The sequence below is a fragment of the Ptiloglossa arizonensis genome, chromosome 8, assembly GCF_051014685.1.
Source record: "Ptiloglossa arizonensis isolate GNS036 chromosome 8, iyPtiAriz1_principal, whole genome shotgun sequence".
NCBI lineage: Eukaryota > Metazoa > Arthropoda > Insecta > Hymenoptera > Colletidae > Ptiloglossa > Ptiloglossa arizonensis.
This window is the reverse complement of record NC_135055.1, coordinates 23,073,198-23,086,156: the sequence shown is the minus strand read 5'-3', so window position 1 is coordinate 23,086,156 and position 12,959 is coordinate 23,073,198. Positions and strand designations below refer to the sequence as shown.

Below are 12,959 nucleotides of genomic sequence, written 5' to 3'. Positions count from 1 at the left end.
CCAGGCCCGAGCCGTTTCTAGCGCTCGCGCGCACACGCGCGTACAGGCCCGCCCCCCGTGCACGTACACGTATTTACGCGCACCGACGCGCCTACACCGAACGAATGGAAACTCGGGTAGTCTCATTTCCTGTCTGCGGGGGTCCCGCAGGGGATACATAATTAGCCGGCTCGCCCGTTCCTCGGAACCCCGAGACAGGGGGAACGCGAGGAGACCTTTCGTTCGCCTTTCGCCTTTCGCCTCCTCGCTTCTCGCTTCTCGCTTCTCGCTCTCGGAGAGCTACTCGCGCCGGTGGATCGCGCGCGGGAAATAATCGCGGGACGCGGCCACCGAAATCGAGAGCGGTCTTGGCGAGCTCTCGGTACCCCAGCCTCCCCGCTGTCTCGGTATCCCCGAGGAACTCGACCGCGAGCGCATCCCGACCCGTGGATCGAGGCAAACTTCGCGATCCATCCGTCGAACGGGAGACGGTAGAGGAGACGAGCGAGAGGAAAGGGAACTCGAATCGGAGATAAAAGGGCTCGGGTATTCGCTCCGCGCGCCCTGGGCGGTCTTTGTCGCCCCGAAGGATTCGCGAGCAAGGATCTTGCCCCCGCTGACAAGGAACTCGCGTAAACGTGGCGATTAACGCGCTACCGAGCCACTACCGCCGAGCCGAGTTCCCTTTTTGCATCGAATTTGCCTAAGTACGGGAGCGAGCTCTTTAACGAGCTCCGCGGAGAAACGGTGACTCTTACCGGTCCGCCTTTTCGCGACGAGCGTCGCTCGGTGTCGACGAAGCGTCGAGAGGGGAATTTACCGACGGATATCGGGGTGGAAAGACTCCTCTCGCTCCCGCGACGGAACAAAGACGCGGAAATTGTTCGCGGCGAGCGCGGAAGATTCGACGATCGAAATAATTTTGCGGAAAGTTTGGACGGCCCGAACCGTGTCGAAGAAACGACCGGGTCGAATCATCTCGGTCGGGAGAGAGGGCAGCGTCGAATCGATGCCGCGAGCACGGACGTCTTATTCGCCGGGCTCGATACGATCGTCCAGCGGAAGAAGCTGGAATCTCGGGCATCCGTTGATCGAATCGGCCGTAGCTCCCCCGACGAGCGCTCGCGCACGGTTTGATAAATGTTGTCCGTCTGCCGATGCGTCGGATAATATTTGCGAGGATCCGACAGAAATCGAAAGGCCGGAGCGACGGGATCGAGCGTAATTCGATTCCATCGGCCCCCCTATATTCCGCTCGTCCGAAGGAACAGCGGTCCCGACGCTCGTCCCGGGACCACCGCGTCTCTCGATCTCGAAACCAATTTCTGCGTACCGCCGCTACCCCGTCCCCGCGTTCCGATCTTGAATTATGTTTCTCATATTTTCTGCGACTCGCGCGGCGAACGACCTTCTCCTCGGAATCCGCGCGCGCGAAAATCGAGCGTGTCTCGCGTACGCGAGATCGAATCACGGTGCAGGGTGGCCCGAGACGCGAGAGATTCCCGCGATTTCGTTTCCGCGCGGCGTCTGTTCGCGTCGCCTTTGCGGGTAACACGATCGGGCGGCGAAGGACCGTCGCGAAATAAGGAATATCCTTGCGGGACGAAGCCTCCTGACGGGACTCGTTACGCGACCGAAGGAACCCCTTTCGCCTCGGATGTCACGGTCCTGAGGGTGGCGTTTTCGGGATCGCGCACTTTGGATCCCGTTACGCGCCCGGCCTTGGCCACCCTCCGACGCTCCGAACCGGCTCGTTTATTATTTCGACTGGATAGAAATTTCGAGGGGGCCGACGAGAGAAACCGAGAGACTGGAGAGAGAAAGAGAGAGAGAGAGAGAGAGCGAGAGCGGGCAAACCCGAGCCTCTTTCTCCCTCGACGAAATTGTAACGCGATCGCGTCGAATCGTAAAATCCGCGTTTGGTTGTTCGGTAACGGTGCGCGTTTCGGCTCCCCGCTCGGAAATATGCGCTCCCCGTTTTCGTTTATCGAAAAACCGTGCCCGAGAGCGGCATACTTTTCGTCGATTCTCTTTGTGCCGACGCGAATCACGACTGTTCCCAGTGATTATCGGAACGCGGTTCGCGCGACGCTTTTAATTTTTCGCGGGTACCGAGGCTAGATCGGCCCCGCGCGGCCTCCCCCGCGGCTCGAGCGATCGCGTTATTGAAAAACGGTCCGCGCTCGAAACGGGCGGCGAATATTCGCGGACTCGATGCGAACGCGGTCCACGGTCCGCGGTCCGCGATCCGGAATCGCATGGCCGGTTTTCTTCGCGTTCGCGATAGGTACGCCCGTTAATGAACTCCCGCTGGGTCTGCCGGTCGTTCCCGAGCATCGGGGAGGGAATCCCCGCGGTGTTCGTCATTACCGAATCAAAATTAAAGGCAAAGATCCGGAGAAGGGCATCGTTCGTTCGGCTTATTGGTTCCCGCGCGTACCGTGGAACGTTCAATGGACGCGACGGGGATCGATACGGTTCAATCGTCGACGGAGGAGACGAGCAACGGCCCGTATTTAACGCGAGGTTTGTCTTCGAGTTCTGCTTTGAACTTCCGACGAACGCGTCCCTCCGCGCAACCGATGTTTCGCGCGGGGGGAGAAAAACGCGGGGCGGGGAAATCGAAGCGCGCCGGGGGGTCCGCGTCGCGCTCTCTTCGTTCGACGTTCCGTCGAGAAGAGGGGAAAATTCGTTCGGGTCGCGTCCGCGCGAGGAGAGAGAGCTTTCCCCGAAGATCGAACGAGCCGTGTCCGCGCGTCACCGACGGCTCGAGAAACAATTACGCGCGTCGAAGGAACGCGCGATCGTAACCGGACGGAGGTTGTCCGTTTCGTTGTCGGCCGTCTCGCCGGAGGAGACGTTTCGATCGGCGGTGAAAGATGGATAGATTTATCGGCCGTGTACGGGGCGACGTTTCGCGATATCCCTGGGAGAGGAGCGCGCGTCGAACCCCGTCTCGCGAGCGAAGAGAGACCCGAAGCCGGCGCTCGCTAATTATTCGCGACTAGCGGCGAGCGTTTCCGTGCGCTGGAAAGGCACGGGCGCGCGTAATGAAATCCATGATGTATTAACGCGGTGTGTAAAGGCTGTACGCGCGTCTAGGTGTCTACTCACGCGAGGCCAGGTAAACGCGGCGGTAAAGGCACGCGGGCGCGCGTAAACGCGGCACGCAAACGCGCGCCCCGGAACCGTGAAGACGTAGACGCGGCCGCGCAGCGACGCCCGCCGTAATATTCGACTAATTACAAATTTAATAACCCCGGCTCGTTGCCGGTTACGGGGACGTCTAAGCGAATCGGTTCTCTCTCTCTCTCCGTCTCTCTCTCCGTCTCTACCCCTTTCGACGTTTCCTCCGCCTTCGCCGGATCCCCCCTTCTACCTCGGTCTCCGACGAATCCACCGTAACCTTCTTCTCGTCCGAATCCGCTTCGCGTCCCGAGCCGACGAGGAAGCTTCGAGGGCGAGGTCGAACCGCGGAGGCGGACCCGGATACCCATCGGTCTTCTCGATCGACTCGTATTACCAATTAAAATATTAATTATCGCCGATGGAATCGAGCGGTCGCGAAATCGAAGGCGCGCGAGCCGGTCGTTCGGTCCGGGATCGATAGAGTCGCGAGACGTCGTCGCGCGATCCCGCTCGTCGCCGTCTCGAACGGGACGGAGACGTCTTCGCGTATCTTTCGCGCGGGGGACAGAGAGGAGAGGAGAGAAGGAGGAGGAGGAGGAGGAGGAGGAGGAGGAGGAGGAGGAGAACCGTCTCCTCTTCTCTCCGTTCCGGCGAACGCGGCCGTAACTTATCGCTCGTAGACGCGCCACGGTATTTCTCCCCGGCTCTTTGAAAGCATTTTCTCATTAAAAAATTAAGGTTCGAGAAGCGAGAGGGGGATCGGGCGGGGTGTTCGCGAGGCTCGCGCCGAGTCGAGGATGCCCGGGAGGGTGGTTTTGCGGCGGGAGGGAGGGTCGGTAAGTGCTCTGCGGCTCCCAGATGCGCCCAATATTATGTTTAACGATATTAACTTCTTACTTAATGGTCCGCGGTTCGATTCGAGGCGCGAAGAGGCGGCCCCCTCCGGCCCCCGGGCCCCGCGCCCCGTGCCCCGCGCCCCGCGCGAACGGAGAGCTGCCCGGGAAAAAGTATACCCCGGAGAATAATTTGCGAGAAGAGGAAAGGAGCGACGACCGTGGAAGGCGAGACGCCGCCGGGGTGAGCGGCCCGAGCCTAATCGCCCGGGAAACACCCATTTCGTTCTCTCCCGCCTCTTGGAAAATAAATTCGTGAACGCGAGGACGACCTCGAGCGCGAACCGCGCGACGTAAGCCCCGTTGCGCGACTCTTCGACGTATCTCCTCGAACGTCCCGCGGCATCGGGACGCGCGAATCTCGACGATTCTCGAGTCGGCTACCGAGCAGCCCGGCGGCGGCGGCGGCGGCGGCGGCGGTGGCGGCGTCGGTGGCGGCACGGGGGCCGAACAATATAGGGCCGAGATTAAAAGTTTCGCGGTGCAGGAGCATAAAGCCGGCCGCGTACCTTAACGAGCTCGGCCCTCGTAAAGCCGAACGTTCGAGGAAACCGAGAGAAAAGAAAAGAGGGACCGAGGGACCGGTCGCTCGGCAGCGCGGAGGACTCGTCGTCTCGTCGAGTCGAGTCGAGTCGAGGAGGATTATTTTTCGCGAATCCGCGAGACGCGAGCCGGAGAAAAAGCGCGAATCGATTAACGTCGATAATCGGGCGGAACGCTCGACCGAGAGAGAGACCCGCACTTATCTGCCTACGCGCGCGGTCCCTCCCGTCCGACGACTAGAATAATTATTTAATTAATGCCCTGCGCGGCCGAGTCCACCTCCGCTCGGTCGATTTCAATCCCCGGAATTAATACTAAAGCTTTCCTCCGTGTGGTTGTCTGGTTGCAGGCTCCGCGAGGAGAGAGGAGACGCCGAGAGGGCACTCGCTTTGGACCAAAAACCCAGGGATCTGAGCTCGCACAATGGTAAGATAAATACGCGTACGGTCGTTTGCCGCAATTACGGTAATCGTTCGACGATACGTCGAGTAACGCCGAGTCTCGTTACGAGGCAGGGCCCGAGTCCTGTTACGCGCTCGGTCGCGATCCTCGAGAGGAGAACTCGAGACGAGGACCGTTCGAGGACGAGTCGGTCGAGCGCGATGCGGCGCGGCGCGGCGCGGCGCGGCGCGGCTCGTCGGGTCCGGTCCTTTTCTCGGTTTCTTTGTTTCTCGTTGCTGGCCCGGTCGAACGTTCGAACGTTTAGGAGGCCGAAGAGATTAAGTCCGATATCGGGTTACCGGGGCACCGCGGCTCCGCCTTTCTTCCGATTCCCCGTAATATTTTAATCCGTTCGATCGAACCTTTTGTCCCGCTGGTGGCGGGTATCCGCGACGAGACCGGACGTTTCGAGTTCGAATCGGATCGCGTATAGATCGAGGGGGGGATTCCGCTCGGACGGTCCGTACCGTGAATCGAGTTTGTATTTCGGTTTCGCGATCGTCGGAGTCACCGGTCTCGTTTTTTCCGTCGTTTCGAGGATCCGGTTTTCCGATCGCGTTCCGAGAAACGCGTTCGTCGCGCGGTAACGACGCTCTCGATCGAACGGTGCGTTGTTCGCAACGGTCGAAGAGGGACGCCTCTACGCGGAACAAAGACGTCGAAGGAACGGTGTCGGGTCCACCGGTTCGACGGGTGCGCGCTCGAGCCGAGCGATGCGTCACTCCGGGGCCGGCGTCGCTGACCAAACAGTACATCCATCCGCGTCGGGATTAAAATGCTGGGATATCGAATACAAAGAGCGAGGGGAGCGGGCAGATATCCGGCGCTCGTTCCCGGGCAAACAGAGATGCGCCGAGACAAATAAGATCCATCACGGCGCGTCGCGCGTCGCGCGTCCTTCGAGGCCGTGTTCTCTCCTCGGTCTCCCCGTGGTGGACGGTCCATCGATTTCACGATCGCGGTGGGATTCGCAGGTTCCTCGAACGGCCACAGTCCCGTGCTGAACCTGTCCAAGACGGCGGGAAGCGGAAGCGTGGGCGAGCACTCCGGAAGCGAGGCCGAGGCGTCCCATCGCTCGCAGGACGACGAGGACGAGGACGACAACCTGTCCGAGGACCTGGACGACGACAACGAGAAGGACGAAGGTGAGACGATTCGCGAGGGCCGAACGCGTCCGATCTAGGCGTCGATACGCCGGACGGACCCGAAGAGGCCCCCCTCCTCGGGCCCCGCGGCCCCGCGGGCCCCGCGGGCCCCGCGACCGATCGGTCGATCAATTAGAGCCAGCCGGACCGTGACGGTGGATTTGACGTGCGCCGAAAGTCGAAACGATGTTCCCCGTTCCGCGCCGCGCATACGTAAAATAATTATATCGAATCGAGCGGACGGAGCGCGTTTAAAGACGAGTTCCCCGAGACGACTGGTAGGTCAGACCCTCTCATCGATCATCTCTCGGCCCGGAGCGGAACGACGTTCTGGGATTCGTCTTCTCTATCGCGCGAGCCGGAGGAGCTCTCGCCTCAGCGGTTGTCAAAACTTGTCCGTCACCGAGACCGTTCGCCCTCACCCTCGCCGCGAGGCGTTTGGAATTTTTTACGCCCGCGTCCGCGTCCGCGTCCGCGTCCGCGTCCGCGTCGAGATTCCTCTAAGCGAGATCTCCCGTCCGACGCGCGATTCGGCCGCGAAGTAGAAATCGGTACGATCGCGTCGCGTCGCGTCGTCGGAGAAGGAGGAGGAGGACGAACAGGGCAGAGTCTCTCGTAACGGAGAGGGCGATTCGCGCGGATCGCGCTCGTATCCCCGATGTAAGCACCACTGGCCGAGCGGTCCGGTCGTTAGACTCGCATCTTCGGTATTTAGTTTCATTTTAATAATGAAAGATGGGTCCCGATAAGAATCTCGGCCCGTGGTCCGCGCGCGGTGCTATCTCGGCTGTCCCGCGCGCTTCGACGCATCGAGGCGTCGTAATCGCGGTGATTTCTAATCGATTCGCCGATTGTCCCTTGCGCCGTGCGCGTTAATTGGATATTCCAATTAGAGGGCCGAAACGGTCGCGAGTCCGCTCGAGCGAGAGGAAGAGGCGGTCGCGAGAGGAGTCTCGGTAGCGGACGAGGAGGTTTCGGAATCTCGCGGGACCGTGAAACCATCGAGGGCAAGGACCCTCTCGCCGGGGCGGAGGAGACCGGGCGGCGAGAAGCGCACGGCAGATTAGAGGATCCGGGGTGTGTACCCTCGAATTAGCGGGGCCCCTAAATTTCGGGAAAGACACGAGTTAGACGTATAAATTCTGGGGGTCGTGTTCGTAGCCGCGGGGGGAAGGAATCCGTGTCTCGCAGCGTGTCGTATGCATCGGCTACATCCTACCTACGGTGCTCGCGCGGTGATCGAAGTAGAACCCCATCGAACGCCCGTGGGAGTGTACACGCCCGTGGAATGCAGTTCTGATTTAATGAGACGCGCGCCGCTATCTCGCTCTCGTTCCTGGAATCCGATCCGGCGCGATTCGCCGGTTTCCCCGCGACTTCCTGGAGCTACGGCGCTCTTCGTACGGCCGAATCGCGAATCGACTCGCGCCTCGTATTTTGCGCAAAACGGCGCTCTTCGTCCGGGACCCTTTGGCCCCGGGGCACCGAGATAATTGTAATGGCCCTCGACCGAGAGGGACACCGCCGGCGAAATCGCTCGCCTCGCGGACCGAAGGGGTACGGGGGAGGGCTCCTCCGCGTCGTCGAGGAAGCAGCGAAAACGCGAGAAAATAAAAAAGGAGAGGAGACTCGAAGAGGGCAGAGGGCAGAGGGCAGAGGAGCAGAGGAGTAGTTTACTATCAAAAGGTGCCGGCCGACCGAAGGCGCGCGAGCATTAAATCGGCCAATGGCAATAAGTAACCGAATGCCGTGGCGTTGTAGGTGCGCGCTGATAATTAAAAGACGATACAATAAAGCACGTATCATCGGCCGTAAAGCAGCCCGGGACCAAAGCCACCACACGGTGTGGGCCGTACCACGAGCGGTCGGTCACTTAAGCCCCGGCGAGAACCCACGCAGACGTCTTGTCTCGCCACTCTCTCTCCGCCGGACTTCTTCGCCCATAACCATAAGGCATCCTTTATTCCGGCGATCTCGGCCGGATCCTTCGATTTCCCCCCCTTTCGACTCCTTTCCCTCGAACGACCAAAACCGTGCTTCCAGGCTAATCGTCGATAGAGCGAGAATAACGAGACCACTCCCGCCCTTTTAGCGGCGCGGCGCGGTCCCCGTGCTCGTGCTCGTGCTCGTGCTCGTGCTCGCGCGAGCGAGGGCCTCCTGGAAGGACGAGGGACGTTTTTGTTCTCGGCACGGAGCCCTCGCGTCCTTCGAGGAATCTCGCCGCCGCGTCGGCGTGGTTTTTCCCTCGAAATCCCGCGTCGCGTCGCGTCGCGTCGCGCGATACCCGGGGATAAATCGCGCGGTCGGACGCGGGCACGGTTCGGCTTGCCGGGTAGGAGGATTCGGTGCGGCGGGTAGAGGCGCTAGCGCGGCTAATCGCGGCCTCGGAGGCGCCCGTGGCTCCGTGCCGTTTAATTCGCGAATTTAATTCGTCCGCGGTGACGTTAAATCAGAGACGTGGCGAAGGGTAACAAGTAGTCCGCGCGGGATTACGACTCTGGAACACGCACGCGTTGTAAGTCTCCTCTCCGCCGAACGCGAGAGACCTCCCTCGAACGTTGTTCCACGATCCTTGGGCGAGATTTATCGGCGACGCGGTCCCGTTCCCCGTATACGCGCCGACCGGGACGCGGGCGAAAAACTCCACCGGCGAGTTCATAGGCGAGGGCTCGAGACTCTGCTCGCGTGCCGCGATTATTCTCCGCGTGGAATCGAAACGAGCCTCTTGCTCCTCTTCTGCTTCTTCTGCTTCTTCTTCCCCGGCGACCGCGTTGCGTCCGTGGCGAAAGGAATAACCGGGAAAAATCTTTACCCGATCCGCAAGAGTACGGAAAAGACGAATCGTGTGTGTGGTTTTTCAGATCTGTCGGACGTACCGGAGAACCTGCCGATGGCTGCGCCGGGCTCGGAAAGTCCCCAGGCCCTCAACTACTCGCAGATCGCCTCCGCGGCGGTGGCCGTCTCCCAGGGAGGCCAGGATCCCTCGGTCTCGAGTACGGAGACCCTGCTCAGGAATATCCAGGGCCTGCTCAAGGTCGCGGCCGACAACGCGAGGCAGCAGGAGAGGCAAATCAACTACGAGAGAGGTCAGTGGCGCGGGGCTTTCTCGAGAGACCGGGGCCGCCGGCTCTCTTCGCGATTTCGTTATCCGCCGGCACTCCCGAACGGAGTGCCCCTTTTCTCTTTCCCGGTCTCCGCCGCGCGGCTCTTCGGATCGCCGATTCGACGAAACGAGCCAACGGAACCGAGGATCCCGAGTACCCGGGGAACTTTTCGATCGGACGGTTCCGCGCGATCGCGATCGACTCCTCGCGCGTGTAAGCGTTGAAATATCGGCGTTGTAGCCGGCTGAGAGAGAGAGAGAGAGAGCCGGGCGCGCGTCTCGAGCGGGCAAACGACCGAACCTAGGTAACGCGATTAACGAGGGCCCCGCGAACCGTGGCGGCGGGTACTCGTTCGTACGCCTTCTTTCTCGTTAAGGGGGTGATAGATCGGGCCGCGCGCGTTATTATTAAACGCGTCCGGTCGAGCGGATATCTCCGATCGCGCGAAAGAGGGAAACCGCCGCGGCGAGGGGAAAAAGGAGGAACGCCGACGTCGTCCAGCCGCGCGCGGATTACGCCGCGAAACCGAGAACGAGCGTCGTTTATCGTCCGTTCGCGATAACTCGCGCGTTTCGATGTAAATCGTCCCGGTCGTTTACGCGAGGATCGATCGGCCGGATCTCCGTTTCTTCTCTCCTTAATCGCGCTCGTAAGGAGATATCCGTCCCGACGTCCGGGCACGGCCGTTTCCACCGCTAATTATAATCAACGACTCGTAACCGTCCGAGCATTTGGATAATCGGGAGGCGAAATCGCGAATCGGCCGCGAACGAAACGCGCGGCGGGCACCGAGTCCGCGAACATCCCCCGTTGGGAAACTGGTTTTTCGTCGATCGAGCGGCTCCGAACTACGAGGAGCGAATTTTTCCAGACGCCGCCCGGAGAGGTCGATCGATCGATCTCCCGTTTATTCAATGAACGAGAAGTTTGTATACCTTTTAGCGCCAACGATAAAAACCGTAATGAAATTATACCGGGAGGGAAGGGGGGAGAGAACGCATCGAGCCGATCGTCGAGTCGAGTCGAGTCGAGTCGGCCGGCCGAGCGCCACGATCGATCGATCAGCGACGTCCGTTCGGATCGTCGACGGAATCTTTCGACTCTCGGCCGCGGTAAGTTTCTTCGAGGGTATCCGGACGAAACTGGAAAAGAAGTTTCGGTGAACGCGGTGAACGCGGGAAACGCGGGGACGTCTAATGTATTCCGGGCGAAACGCGGAACTTTAATCGGCCATTAAGCGGCGCAAAGTGTCGTTTCCAGGGCCGTTAACCGATGCGTTCGGCCGGCTTTAACGAGGCGGATCCTCGGTCGGCGAGGGTTTTTCGGAGGTACGGGAGCCGGGAAATAAGGCGGCGCGGCGTCGGTTCGCGTCGGTTCGCGTCGTCCTCGGGGGCACGGGGCCACGGGGCCCCTCGAGGAGACCGTCCTTTGTTCCGTTGGCGGTCGATCGGCCGATTAAGCCGGGAGTTTAACGCGAGAGGACGTTCGATGCCGCGTGAACGGCAACGAGTTCATCCGGTGCGCGTCGCGACGTCGACGCCGGACAGCCGGTCGGGCGATCGGTCGGTCGGCCGGTCGGCTTAGCGGATTCCTCGTGTCCACGTGTGCCCGTGTACCGAGAGTCTTGTGCCTCCCTCGCGAGGCGATCGAAAGAAGAGCGGACCGAGCCGGATAAAGGGACCGAATCGGAGGGGGGCGAAGCGGAGCGATCGAGCGGTCGACGAGAGACCGACGAACGGAGAAACAGCGGGACAAGGGGTAAGAGAGGGCCGATTTAATACTCGAACGAGCCAGCAGCTCGTTTTACACCAGATGGTTTTACATACCGGCCGCTATCGTGTTACCGAGCTTCTCCGTATGGGTGCGTCCGCGCGTCTCCGCCGCTTCGACCGCGCGTCCTAATACGCGCGGACGCGCGAACACGGCCGAGGACCCTACCATCGAATCGACCCTACGATCGGTACGGCCGCTCTTCCGGGAACGGAACGAACCGAGTTTTCTTCCCGAGAACGATCGAAATTTCGCGTAGGAGCGCGCGTCCTCCGAGGGACGAGAATCGTCGTTAAGCGAGTCGCGAGGAACGCAGCGCAGGCCTCGTGGCCGATCGGGCAACGCGAGCAACGCGAGCAACAAGAAGAGAACGAAGCGAGAAGCGGTCTCTCTCCCGGTAAGTTACGCGCCGCGCGGAGAACAATATGAGCTCGCCGTATCCTGGCGAGCAGCCACCGAGGAGAGCCTCCTATCTTCGATGCTCGCCGAGATAAGGGACGGTGTGCCGAGCCGATCGGGAGGGAACGGGGAGACCGGGAGCCGTGCAAAAGATTGCGCTCGCCCGTTCGTGTCCACCGTATCCTGGCCGAGTCCGTGGCGGCCCGCTTAAGGCCCGAGAGACCCGAATAGAAAGAGGGGATTGAGTTGTAGCCGCGAGTGGAGGATCTTATGTAGATTCCTTGTAGATCGTGCACCCGATTCGATCGCGATCGGCTACCCGGTACCGGGTTAATTAAAATTGTACGGCCCGGACGTCTTTCTTTCCGTCTCGGTCCCTCGGATCCTCTCCTTTTCCATCCTTCCTTTGTGTCTCTCCCCGTCCCACGGTTTCCCCCGGTACGCGCACCGTCTCCGTCGTGCTCGCGGCTCGCCGCCGACTGGTCTCTCCTTCTTTTTTCCTCGGTCGTTTCGTTCGTTGCTTCGTTCCGTAGGTTCGTTCGGAGGCGGTGGCGGTGGCGGCGGTGGCGGCGGTGGCGGCGGTGGCGGCGGTGGCGGCAGCAGCACGCGGTGGCTGCACCGGCCGGCGGCGCATCTCGGCGTCCGTAAGCTCCTTCGATTTTTGGCCGCTGCCTGGGAGGCTGCTTACGCGAAATCCTATTACCGAGAGCCACACCGTTGCGTCGCGTCGCGTCGCCTCGCGTCGCGCGAAAGCTCACCGAGGACCGGGACGAGTTTGCCGGCTACCGAGCTACGCCGCTCGCGAACAAACGATCGTCTTCGTCGCGGGGAAAGTCGCTCGTTCGCGATTCTCGATCGATTCCGAGTCCGGGGCGCGAAAGACGAAAATCGTCTCTACCTACCGCGCTCGAGCCGCTCGTTTCTTCTCCGTCCGCGGTCGAACGCGGCCTGATTGATTTATGCTCAACCCTGCCAACGAACGACCCTCCGCCCCCCGTGCTTCGCGCGTTCGCGAGACCCGGCCCGAGCGAGGCTATCTCTGTATCGGCCAGCGAGCGGCCATTATCGCGCAAACCGTAGGTACGCACACGTGTATCGATGCCGCGCTCCTTTTTTTCCCCCCCTCGTGTACCCGGGTATCCGTCGTTCGCGCAGCAACCGGCCACCGGTCCCTCGACGGACCCCTTCGTCCCGTACTTTTATACCCGGACGCGAACCTCCACCGTCGGATATATTTCCGCGAGCGTAAACTCGGTACCTTTTCGAAAGCGAGTTCGCGCGCCGCGAATCGATCGCGAACCGATCGATACAGTTTGCGGAGAAAACGGGAACTCCGTTCCCCGTTCGACCGACACCGAAACGATCGCGTTTACGACTCGTTGTCCCGTCACCGTCGACTCGTTCGGGACCCGGGGATCGATGCCCGGGTTTTATCGCGTCGGATGTTTGCTTTAATTAGCTTGTTCGCGTTGTCTCGGATTTAATTAAGAACGGAACCGCTTTATTACCCCGGGAAACGTTGGCCGCGCGACCCTCCTTGGCGCGCGCGAGGTCGT

At 60.9% G+C, this 12,959-nt stretch overlaps 1 protein-coding gene across 5 annotated transcripts in view; it reads left to right on the top strand.

The window, feature by feature from the left end:
- Positions 1–12,959, top strand: part of Dac (dachshund family transcription factor) — a 147,723-nt gene that overhangs the window by 93,858 nt on the left and 40,906 nt on the right. For all 5 annotated transcript variants that reach the window (XM_076318209.1, XM_076318210.1, XM_076318212.1 and 2 more), the window contains 3 exons: positions 4,894–4,970; positions 5,960–6,130; positions 8,992–9,216. In XM_076318209.1, coding sequence (XP_076174324.1) covers positions 4,894–4,970; positions 5,960–6,130; positions 8,992–9,216 — 473 coding nt within the window. The remainder of the gene's footprint in view (positions 1–4,893; positions 4,971–5,959; positions 6,131–8,991; positions 9,217–12,959) is intronic.